This window comes from Neomonachus schauinslandi, chromosome 1 (genome assembly GCF_002201575.2).
Source record: "Neomonachus schauinslandi chromosome 1, ASM220157v2, whole genome shotgun sequence".
In the NCBI taxonomy this organism is placed as follows: domain Eukaryota; kingdom Metazoa; phylum Chordata; class Mammalia; order Carnivora; family Phocidae; genus Neomonachus; species Neomonachus schauinslandi.
In genome coordinates, this window is record NC_058403.1 from 152,681,590 (window position 1) to 152,694,732 (window position 13,143).

The window sequence follows — 13,143 nt, forward strand, 5'->3', positions numbered from 1 at the left end:
GACAGAAGGGAGGGAGATGAGGTCAAACAGAAAGGCAGGAATGAGATCACCTCAGCTGTCTGTACTTCACCTTTAAGACCAAGGGCTACAAACTTTTCCTATAAAGAACCAAACAGAAGGGGAAAGAAAAAACAAGAGACAGAAAATATTTTTGGCTTTGTGAGCCAGTCTCTGTTGCAACTATTCAACTCTGCCTTTCTAGTGTGAAAGCGGCCATAGACGAAATGTAAAGGAGTGTAACTATGCTCCAACAGAAGTTTATTTATGGATACTAAAATCTGAATTTCATATAATGTTCACATGTCATAAAACATTATTACTTTGACTTTTTTCAACCATTTAAAAATGTAAAAGGCATTCTTGGCTCATAGGCCATACAAAAACAGGTAGGCAGGCTGGATTTAGCCCACAGGCCATCATTTGCCCGCCCCATTTAGATGATAAAGCTCTCTGTAGCATCTAACAGCACCAAACACAATTAGACAGAACAAATACTCTCAATGAGATTTTCAGCTTTACTTTTCAGTCCCTGCTATTTTATTTTCAGAAAAGGCAGACATGAGAATATCTCAACAACAGAACAGTGGGAACCTGACCACACTTACCCTACACTAAAGCTAACCTAGAGTTTTCCACCTCTCTCTGTTAGGGACCATGGTGCCATAGTTCCTGGCATACAGTAGGCCTTCAACAAATGTTTGGTGAACAAATGAATGAAGAGATGCCAGTCAACCCTGACTCCTGTCTAGACGCTTCCTGTTATGAAAAACAAAGAGTAGAAGCCACATTTGCAGATCACCCACTAGTCTAGAAGATGACTTTGTGTGAACCAGAAAAAAGCAAGGCCTGAAAAGGCACACAGCTTTGGACAGTACTATGTTATGCACTATCTCTGAGGAGATGGAGATTTTTTCCCAAAGGGACCCCCTCCCCCTTCATCTCCCCAGACAGATGCAATACTATGAGTATAAATGGCTATCACTTTTGTACCAAAAAAAGATGCCCCTTCCTGTGGGCAGACTCAGCCCTACACTAGGGCCAAGGCTTGTCTGGCCAAGTGTAGACTAGATTCCATACCCCTGCTGATCAGAGGTGTACAATCACAAGCAATGGTCCTAAGTATTTAAAAAAGAATCTTTAAATACAAATTATCCATACTTGCAACATTTTTCAGAGTATCTCAATATGTAAAAACAGATTCCCAAAGAGACCAAAGATAAATAGTAGGCCCCTTCACAATTCAAAAAAAAAGAGCCCTACCATTAAGATGGGACTTCTTAATAAAACATGTACTTTGTATTCACTTTAATAATCAGAATTCAAATGACTATGCTTTTATCATAAAAAAACTCTGGCTAAAATGTGTCATCAACAACTATGACAATTACCTGAAACAGCTTTAATAAACATATGATATTAATTAGTCTTTTGATAAAGGCACATGATGAATGAATATATAGAGCACTGAAAATTTTTTGGTTGCTTCTATCTAGAAAATCTAGCTTCAGTAAAATAACTTCATATTGACTATAAATGTTTTCTTCCCCTATGTAATACCATTATGAATTAACAAAAGCAGCTGTGACTACAACTGTATTAAGTAACAAAGTAGTGAATGCTAATTCTGATTTTGCTCAGCAGAAACCATTTTTGCTCTTCTACTGAAAGCAGGCGAATCAAAGGACAAAAGCCATATAAGTTCTGAGTCACGTACAAGACGCCAAAAAGAAAAAGGAGAGGGGGTGACTGGCTAGCTTAATCAGTAGAGCATGCGACTCTTGATCTAGGGGTTGTAATTCAAGCCCCATGTTGGGTATAGAGACTACTTTTTTTTTTTTGAGACTACTTTTTTATTTTTATTTTTTTATTTTTTTAAAGATTTTATTTATTTATTTCACAGAGAGAGACAGCGAGAAAGGGAACACAAGCAGGGGGAGGTGGGAGAGGGAGAAGCAGGCTTCCCGCCAAGCAGGGAGCCCGATCCCAGGACCCCGGGATCATGACCTGAGCCGAAGGCAGATGCTCAACAACTGAGCCACCCAGGCGCCCCAAGACTACTTATTTAAAAATGAGAGAGAGAAGAGGATACTAAGCAGGGACTTTTTTATCCTAAGATAAAAAAAGGGCCAGACTGTTGCTGTTCTGTGGGTCTGCAGTCTCTGTTCCTCACGAATTAATCTAATCACCTTCCTTCTCCCTTCCCCCCATTTCTTTAAAGCATCTAACTGATATTCTTTGTTCCATCAGGTTCCCCCTACCTTTAGAGATCTGGATTCTGTGCCCATTCAGCTATGCAGTCTTCACTGCGGGGGCTCTTTTCCAATGAACCTCTGGTAGCTCACTTGATCCTACTCAGATTTTGTATGTGTTCACTTTGCCTGTCTACTCTGTTCTCATCCTGTGCCAATCTCTTAAGAAGCCTCTTAAGAGAGAAGCTCCAAAATACTGGAATTTAAGTGCTTCGTCATCTAAATCCTCACAGCCTACTTTCTATAGTCACAACACTTGTCTACCCTGTATTACAGGTCTCCTTGTATAGGTCTAATCTTCCCACACTGGACCATAAATTGAGGGTAAAGGCTGTGTATGGTTCATTTGTTGATTTTTCAAAGTACCTAGCCTAATGCCTTACAGAGTAGGTATCCAAAGTCTTGGCTGAATAAATATATGAAATGTTTCTGTAGAAAGACAAGACACAACACTGATAACTTTTGAGACCTACTATCCCAGGAAATTCACCTTTTTCAAGAAGTTTTCAGCAAACATAGCTTGCCCTTTGGCTTATTTTCCTATGCACTTCATTCAGGATCTCTTATTCCATTACATCTACTACAGTGATCAGCCACTAAAGCGTATTTGCACCTTTGGACTTTCTGACTCACATGCCCCACTATTGATTTTCCCCTTCCTATCACAAATAGAAATGCTATAATGATGTTACCCACTTATTAACATGCACAGCTGGTTGGCTTTCCCTTTAGAGATAGTTCCAGTAGAATACAGTGGACGGTGGTAGAGAATGATGTAACAAACAACAAAGAATTTATGGTCAGAAGAGCATCTGGTCAAATCCAGTCCTTCCACTTCAGGGAAGTTTCTAAGCTTCCAAGCCTCTCCCTTTTATAAAGCCTGAATTAAATACTGAACTTATAAAGTATCTAGAATATAGTACCAAGCTCAGGAAACATTCAATAAATAGAAATTATTATTACAAGATAGTAATATTTTAACTAATGTAATTACCTATTACACAGTGTATATATCATGCTACTCCAAATGTAACAACCTCAATTTACGTCTGCATTTTTGAAAAGATGGCAGTAAGAAATTGGCAATTAATTGTGTTCATAATGGCTTGAACATAGTTTTCATAAGCAGATGACCACCCACATCAAAATGCATCTGCTTACCTCACTACCCTGCATGGTCTTCGCTGGGTTAGCAGAAGGGATTGCAGCATTCAGCTCAAGCTCCGGCTTACAGAGAAGTGCAATGGTGTCACGGTGAGATTGATAACGCTCTTTCACTTGCCCATCTGCTTGCACAGCTTTATCCAAAACTGCTCTGAAGTTCGTTCCCTCTGTGGGGGAAAAAAATGTTACCAGAGTACAGCAATGACTTTCACAGTAACATTTATAGGCTGGTTATACTTTTAGTTCTGCTCTCCAACTTTACTTTTTTCCCCTCTTCTATGGGCCCTGATTCATTATATAACAGAAATTGAGCTCCTGTCACTCTTGGCATTTTTGTTTCTGGCAAAGCACAGGTATACCTTAAAATACATTTGTGGTTACTATCCACCAAATAAAAGCTAATTGACATTAGTCTAATCATTTCCTACAATTCATTAATATAGAAAGAAATCATTCACTCCAAAAATTGTTACAACTTACTTAAAAAGTATTCCCTTCTCAAAGATCACTGCTTCAACTTGACTTAAAAGAACAGACACATTTTTAGAAAAAATGTCAATAGTATTAATTATATAATAATAAATAAATAATAGTCTAGCTACCATAAAGACACTTATCTTAGCAAACACAAATCTTAATAATTAAAGTCTTAAAAAATAATAATCTGACTTCAATTTAACTGGAAAACTCACCTTTGACCATCCACTACTAAGTGAAATGAAATTACAAAACCATACATACATATATATAATATGATCTCATTTAGGGGTGCCTGAGTGGCTCAGTCAGTTGAGTGTCCAACTCTTGGTTTCGGCTCAGGTTACGATCTCAAGGTCGTGAGACTGAGCCCTATATCACACGCCACGTTCAGTGGGGAATCTTCTTGAGATTCTCTCTACCCTTCCCCAGCTTGCACATTCTCTCACTCTCTCTCTAATAAATAAAATCTTTAAAAAAACTGATCTCATTTATTTATGCATACAGCTTAATAGCAGTTCCTGGAACCCGTGATATCTAGTGGTTATACAGATGCTCTAAAAAAAAAAAAAAAAAAAGACTTGGACTAGGAAAAGAGAGTTACAGAATCATTTTCATTTTTACTTTATTATTTTTAAGAATTCTGGGGGCAACCTGGGTGGCTCAGCCAGTTGGATGTCCAACTCTTGATTTCGGATCGGGTCATGATCTCAGTCATGAGATTGAGCCCCAGGTCAGGCTCTGTGCTCATCAGGAGTCTGCTTGAGATTCTCTCCCTCTCCATACATACCCCTACCATGAGCTAAATCTTTAAAAAAAAAAAAAAAAAAAAACAATTTTTTTAGAGTTTTTAAGAGTTTGAACTTCTTATAATGAACATGAATTACCTCTGTTATTTTTTATCTTACACTGAACTGAGGAAAAACACCTATGTTTTCACAATAGCAGTTTCAGTAAAAACAAGTTTACAACTGACCCTAATTTAATCAAGCAAAATTGTGGATCCAAATTGGGAATTTATATGGGCACCTGGATGACTCAGTCAGTAGAGCATGAAACTTATGATCTCAGGATTGTGAGTTCAGTATAAAGATTACTTAAAAATAAAATCTTAAAAAAAAAATTGGTAATTTATTCAAGTGAAAGCCATTTATACACATTTTTACCTGCTCTTAAAGGCTTATAGAGTTCATTAGATGGTGTCCTTTGCCAGCGTTCCTTGAATTTTGCTCTTAAATCATTGTCAGTTGCTTCTTCTTCATCCAACAATCTTAATGACTTTTAAAAAGGAAACAAAGTAACAATATCATTTCTGGTATAAAAAAATTAAAGCATTTTTTAAGTGATCAGACTCAATACAGGTGAGAATTAATGGATGGGAATACCCCTACTTTACTGGCTGGAATATAAAATGGTATAACAATTTTTCTTGCACAAATCCAAGTTATAACATATTTAACAAAGTCTTATAAAATTTAAGGCTAGGTTAGCCATTACCTTACTCAGTAAATTAAAAAGGAAGAAAAACTAAGAGATTATGTATATCCATACACCAAGACTACTGTAAAGAAAGATTCTTTTTAAGATTAAAATAAATAGAAAGCCTTTAGACCTTAGATGCCATAAACAAAACAAAGAGAAAGACATTAATTTATCCACATGAAAATCAAAGATTTAGACTTCTATCTCAGTACAACAAAATAGTAAGTAACACATACAAAATGACCTTGGAATGTATATCTGAGAAGACAGAACAATAGGGGGCCAGAAACACAAGAAACTGCTAATAATCTACCAGTAGAAACAAGTGCTAGAGCACTGGTACCTGGCATCTTAGAGCAGAGGTCTGCGAACTTTTCTATCAACACTAGAGTAAATATTTTAGGTTTTGTGGGCCTTTGTGGACCATCTCTGTCACATTTTTTTTTTTTTACAACCCTCTAAAAAAAAGATAAAAATCATCTTCAACTAGTGAGTCATACGGAAATAGGTCACAAGCCAGAATTGGTCCACTGTCCATAGTTCACCAACTATGCAGCTCAGTACTGGCTTAGAGTGTGGATGTGAGGGATCAGGAGGAGGACACAAGGAAACACAGGTGGGGCTGCTATGAGCAGAGGTCACATCAAAACCACTACCCTCCTTAGACTGGGATACTTCCAAATGGGTGACACTCACTGGATGAATTTTTAAAAAGGAAGACCGCCTGACAAAGGAAACTTACTTGTGTTGGCTCTAAATTCGAAAAGAAAAGAAGTATCACCTAAGATTCCTAATCAAGGGGCGCCTGGGTGGCTCAGTCGTTAAGTGTCTGCCTTCAGCTCAGGTCATGATCCCAGGGTCCTGGGATCAAGCCCCGCATCAGGCTCTCTGCTCCACGGGAGGCCTGCTTCTCCCTCTCCCACTACCCCCTGCTTGTGTTCCCTCTCTCGCTGTGTCTTTCTCTGTCAAATAAATAAAAAATCTTTTAAAAAAAAAAAAGATTCCTAATCAAAAGCCTGTACTTAGGCCTGGAAATCATACTACCTGTGTGACACAAAGCCCTAAGATGTACTTCTGACAAAAAGGTTAACTACAAAAAAATAAATAAAATAAAAAATAAAAATTCACTAGAAGAATTCACTTTAAAACCCAAACCTCAAAGAATTTCCACATATAAAGTTCCAGGAAATGTGAATTCATAATAAGAAAAAAAATCACGGAATCATTAAATGCAATGGAGGTATTTTGGACTGGATCTTGAAATAGAAGGACACTGAAATCTGAGTAATATAATACTGTACCAGCGTTAATTTCTTAGTTTTAACAAAAGCACTATGGCTACATAAGATTTTAACTTTAAGGAAATCTTGGTAAAAAACTGCACCAAATCTGCAACGTTTTTGTTAAGTCTAAAATTATTCAAAATTAAAAGTTTTAAAATTTAAAAACAAGAACAAACACATACCAAAAAACCACCAAACTCAAGAGGAAACAAACCATTATGAGCAAGAATCAGCAAAAGGAACAAATCACAGAACCAAACCATGAAGACCAGAGATACTGGAATTCTAAGATAAAGAATATAAAATACATTTAATATGTTTTTAGAATAAGAGAAAAATAAGAAATATGACACAGGAGAAAGAGAACAGGAACAACTGAAAAAAGGACTAAATTAGAATTTCTAAAATTAGAAAGCTAATGACTACTTAAAAGCTGCTAAGGAAAGGATCAGTGAACTGGAAAACAGATCGGAAGAAACTACACACAATAAAGCACAGAGCAACAGAAAATAAGAAGGCTTAAGAGACATGGAAAATAGGGGCGCCTGGGTGGCTCAGTTGGTTGAGCGACTGCCTTTGGCTCAGGTCATGATCCTGGAGTCCCGGGATCGAGTCCCGCATCGGGCTCCCTGCTCAGCAGGGAGTCTGCTTCTCCCTCTGACCCTCCTCCCTCTCATGCTCTCTGTCTCTCATTCTCTCTCTCGCAAATAAATAAAAAATTTTTTAAAAAAAAGAGACATGGAAAATAAAGTTAGGGGCGCCTGGGTGGCTCAGTCGGTTAAGAATCCCAACTCTTGATTTCAGCTCAGGTCATGGTCTCAGGGTCCCGGGATCCAGCCCCGTTTCGGACTCTGTGCTCAGAGGGGAGTGTGTTTCTCCCTCTGCCCCTCTCCACTCTCTCTCTCTCAAATAAATAAAATCTTTTTTTTTTTTTTTTTAAGATTTTATTTATTTATTCATGAGAGAGAGAGAGAGAGGCAGAGGGAGAAGCAAGCTCCCCGCAGAGCAGGGAGCCCGATGCGGGACTCGATCCCAGGACCCTGGGATCATGACCTGAGGTGAAGGCAGACGCTTAACCGACTGAGCCACCCAGGCGTCCCTAAATAAAATCTTTTAAAGAAAAAAGAAAAAGGAAAGAAAGTTAAGAAGAGTCAACTTAAATATAATCAGCAACCCAGAAAGAGTTACTTAATGACAATAGGGAAAAAGAAATATTCCAGAAAATGAAAACTAAGAATTTTCCAGGATGGATGAAAGATAACAATTCCTCAACATCACTGGCTCCAATAAAGTATCAGTATCAAGCAATTTAAATGAAAGAAAATCCATACCCAGACACAACATAATAAACATTAAAGAAGAAAATTAAGAGTAAACAACTTCCATGCGAGTTTAGAAAAAAGAAAGAAAGAGAGGAACTACTAAATAAAGCCAGGAAAAAGTGGAGATGGGGTGGGGCAGAAAAAAGAGAAGGAAATATAAGGAAAGAAAAGGAGACAAGTAGAAATTACAAAATATAGTAGAAAATGAATAATATGAATAATCAGTTAATATAAATGGACTTAACCCTCCACAGACACCGATAAAGGATGTCAAACAAAATTAAGAAGAAAACTTTTGCTACATGCTATTTACAAAAGACACAGCCATAACGGTACATAAGTTGAAAGTCAAAAACATTACAAGAAAACTACGGACCAAATATATAAATACACATGCAAAATGCTCAAGAAACTACTACCAAAACAAATCTAGCAACAAATTAAAAGGATTATAAACCAGGGCACCTGGGCTGCTCAGTCAGTGAAGCGTCCAACTCTTGATTTCAGCTCAGGTCATGATCTCAGGGTCATGAGATCGAGGCCCAGCATCAGGCTCTGCACTGGGCATGGAGCCTGCCTAAGATTCTCTCTCTCTCCCTTACCTCCTGCCCCTCCACACCCCACTTGCATGTGCAAGTGGGGTCTTAAAAAAAAAAAAAAAAAAAAAAGGATTATATATCATGACCAAGTAGAATATCCTAAGAATGCAAGGATGGTTCACATCAAAAAACCAATTAATGTACTATTCCATATTAGCAAAAGGAAGGAAAAAAATATAAGACCATGTCAAGATGCAGAAAAAATATTTGACAAAATCCAATGCCCTTTTATGATTTAAAAAAAAAAGAAACTCAACAAACTAGGAATAGAAAAGAACTTCCTCAACCTCATAAAGGACATCAATGAAAAACCCACAGCTACCATCACACAGCTAAAGTCAGGAAGCCTTTCCCTAAGATCAGGGATAAGACAAGAACATCTGCTCTCACCACTTCTATTCAACCCTGTACTGGCCAGGGCAATTAAGCTAGAAAAAGAAATAAAAAGGCATCCAAAACGGAAGAAGTAAAACTATCTCCACTTGCAGATTACATGACCTTATATAAAGAAAATCCTAAGGAATTCACAAAATAACCATTAGAGATAATAAATTTAGTAAAGTTACAGAATACAAAATCAACATACAAAATCTATACTCTATACTCTAGCAATAAACATTGCAAAAAGGAAATTAAGACAATTCCATCTACAATGACATCAAAAAGAATAAAATATTTAGGAATAAATTTAACCAAGGAGGTGCAAGACTTGTACATTAAAAGCTAAAAAACACTGGGAGGGGCACAACGGCAGAGGAGTAGGAGACCTAAATTTCGTCTGGTCCCAGGAATTCAGCTATAGGTATCAAACCATTCTGAACACCTACAAACTCAACAGGAAATCAAAGGAAAGAAGAGCAGCAACTCTATGAACAGAAAAGCAACCACTTTCTGGAAGGTAGGACGAGCAGAGAAGTGAATCTGAGGCGATATTCAGGAAGACAGACAGCTGGGGAGGGAGCCTCCGTCAGCCGCTACTGGCAAGTAATAGAGCAGGGGAGCACAAAATCGGAACTTTTAGAAGTCAGCTCCACTGAGTGACGTCGCTCCAGTGGCCAAGCAAGGGGTGGAACCCTCGCTAGGACAGTGTGGTCTCAGGACCCTCGGGGTCACAGAAAGACCGGGGGTGCCTGAGTGTGGCAGAGCTCCCAGGGATCGGAGCGGGGAAGCCGGCTACAGAGACAGAACCGAGGAGTGGGCTCTCAGATCGGGGTTGCCATAAACCATGATCCGAGGCACAGTCGGGCCACTGCTCCTCCAGCAGGGACCCAACAAGCGGCAGATCCGGGGAGACTCCCCTTCCTCCCCTAGGAGGAGTGGCGCGGGAGTGCACCACAGGACTCTACTGGGTTTGGAGACTCCACGCAGGGTCGTGTGCCAGAGGCAGAAACGCTCAGTCACAGGCCGGGTGAGCACAGAGTGCAGCCGGAGACTGGGGAGACGGGAGTGATTGACTGCTCTTCTCTGGGGGCTCACTGAGCAGTGGGGCCCCGAGTTCTCGGCTCCTCCGGGGCAGGGATTGGGAGGCCTCTATTTCACTCTCGTCCTCCAAAGCTGTACGGAAAGCTTGCAGGAAACAAAAGCTCCCGGGAGCAAACCTGAGCAGATTACTTAGCCCGGACCCAGCAAGGGCAGGGCAATTCCACCTCCAGCAAAGACATGTGGGAATCACTGCGACAGGCCTCTCCCCCAGATCAGCTAGAACAGCCAGCCAAGACCAAGTTTACCAATCAGTGAGAATGGGAGAACGCCAGCACTAGGGGAATACAGCACATAGAATTCATAGCTTTTTTCCCCATGATTCTTTAGTCGTTCAAAGTTAATTTTTTTAATTTTCTTAATTTTTTTTTATTTTTTTTAATTTTTCTTTTTCCCATTTTTAACCATCTTTTAACATCTTATCAATTCCTTTCTTTTTAATTTTTTTATATTTTCATTTTTAGAGTCATAGTCTATCCCTTCACTGTAGTTAACCTTATTTTTTGTATATATATATAAGTTGTTTTCTCTTTAAAATTTTGGGATACAGTTTCTCCTAACAGACCAAAATATACCTTAAATCTCTAGTGTATGACTTTGTTCTAGTCTCCTGCATGATCACATTCTCTCCCCTTTTTTATTTTTGTTTTTTTTTAATTTTTCTTCTTTCTTTATTCAACCAACTTATCAATTCCTTTTATAAAATCTTTTATAATTTCCATCTCTACAGTCATATTCCATCCCTTCATCGTATTTACCCTTATTTTTGTACATATGTAAGTTTTTCTTTCCTTAAAATTTTGAGAGGCAGTTTCTTCTAAAAGACCAAAATACACACAATATCTAGTGTGTCGTGGCTCTGATCTATTCACCAGCCTGATCATATTCTTTTTTTTTTTTTCCTTTCTTTCTTTCCCTTTCTTCTCCCCCGCCCCCTGGTTTTGGGTCTCTTCTGATTTGTTTAGTGTATATTTTTCTGGGGTCGTTGTTACCCTCTTAGCATTTTGTTCTCTCATTCATCTATTCTCCTCTGGACAAAATGACAAGATGGAAAAACTCACCTCAAAAAAAAAAAAAGAACAAGAGGCAGTACCGACTGTCAGGGACCCTATCAATACGGACATTAGTAAGATACTGGAACTAGAGTTCAGAATGATGATTATAAAGATACTAGCTGGACTTGAAAAAAGCATGGAAGATACTAGGGAAACCCTTTCTGGAGAAATAAAAGAACTAAAATCTAATCAAGTTGAAATCAAAAAGGCTACTGAGGTGCAATAAAAAATGGAGGCTCTAACTACTAGAATAAATGAGACAGAAGAGAGAATCATTGATATAGAAGACCAAAGGATGGAAATAAAGAAGCTAAGAAAAGAAAGATAAACAAATACTGGATCACGAGGGCAGAATTCGAGAGGTAAGTGATACCATAAGACGAAACAGTATTAGAATAACTGGGATCCCAGAAGAAGAAAGAGAGGGGCAGAAGGTATATTGGAGCAAATTATAGTGGAGAACTTCCCTAATTTGGGGAAGGAAACAGGCATCAAAATCTGGGAGGCACAGAGAACCCCCCCTCAAAATCAGTACAAATAGGTCAACACCCCGACATCGAATAGTAAAACTTACGAGTCTCAGAGACAAAGAGAAAATCCTGAAAGCAGCTCTGGAGAAGAGATCTGTAACCTACAATGGTAGAAATATTAGATTGGCAACAGACCTATGCAGAGAGACCTGGCAGGCCAGAAAAGACTGGCAGGATATATTCAGAGCACTAAATGAGAAAAATATGCAGCCAAGAATACTATATCCAGCTAGGCTGTCATTGAAAATAGAAGGAGAGTTAAAAAGCTTCTAGGACAAACAGAAACTAAAGGAATTTGCAAACATGAAACCAGCCCTACAAGAAATATTGAAAGGGGTCCTCTAAGCAAAGAGAGAGCCTAAAAGTAACATAGACCAGAAAGGAACACAGACCATATACAGTAACAGTCACCTTACAGGCAATACAATGGCACTAAATTCCTATCTTTCAGTAGTTACCCTGAATGTAATGGGCTAAATGCCCCAATCAAAAGACACGGGGTATCCGATTGGATAAAAAAACAAGACCCATCGATATGCTGTCTGCAAGAGACTCATTTTAGACCCAAAGACACCCCCACATTGAAAGTGAGGGGGTGGAAGACGATTTACCATACTAATGGACACCAAAAGAAAGCTGGGGTGGCAATCCTTATATCAGACAAATTAGATTTTAAACCAAAGACTATAATAAGAAAAGAGGAAGGGCACTATATCCTACTTAAAGGGTCTATCCAACAAGAAGATCTAACAATTGTAAATATCTATGCCCCCAGCATGGGAGCAGCCAGTCAGATAAGCCAATTAATAACAAAATCAAAGAAACACATCGACAACAATACAATAATAGTAGGGGACTTTAACACCTCCTTCATGGAAACGGACAGATCATCTAAGCAAAAGATCAACAAGGAAATAAAGGCTTTAAATGACACACTGGACCAGATGGGACTTCACAGATATATTCAGAACACTCCATCCCAAAGCAACAGAATACACATTCTTCTCTAGTGCCCATGGAACATTCTCCAGAATAGATCACATCCTAGGTCACAAATCAGGTCTCAACCGGTACCAAAAGACTGGGATCATTCCCTGCATATTTTTGGACCACAATGCTTTGAAACTAGAACTCAATCACAAGAGGAAAGTTGGAAAGAATTACGTGGAGGCTGAAGAGCATCCTACTAAAGAATGAATGGGTCAACCAGGAAATTAAAGAAGAATTTAAAAAATTCATGGAAACCAATGAAAATGAAAACACAGCTGTTCAAAATCTTTGGGATGCAGCAGAGGCGGTCCTAAGAGGAAAGTATATAGCAATACAAGCCTTTCTCAAGACAAAAGAAAGGTCTCAAATACACAACCTAACCCTACACCTAAAGGAGCTGGAGAAAGAACAGCAAATAAAGCCTAAGCCCAGCAGGAGAAGAGAAATAATAAAGAGCAGAGCACAAATCAATGAAATAGATACCAAAAGAACAGTAGAACAGATCAACGAAAC

At 38.7% G+C, this 13,143-nt stretch overlaps 1 protein-coding gene across 2 annotated transcripts in view; it reads right to left on the minus strand.

Annotated features, from left to right (window-relative positions):
* Nucleotides 1-13,143, minus strand: part of LOC110569667 (programmed cell death 6 interacting protein) — a 97,015-nt gene that overhangs the window by 30,932 nt on the left and 52,940 nt on the right. For both annotated transcript variants that reach the window (XM_021677569.2, XM_044920756.1), the window contains exons 11-12: nucleotides 5,057-5,168; nucleotides 3,411-3,580 (exon numbers count right to left, since the gene is read on the minus strand). In XM_021677569.2, coding sequence (XP_021533244.1) covers nucleotides 3,411-3,580; nucleotides 5,057-5,168 — 282 coding nt within the window. The remainder of the gene's footprint in view (nucleotides 1-3,410; nucleotides 3,581-5,056; nucleotides 5,169-13,143) is intronic.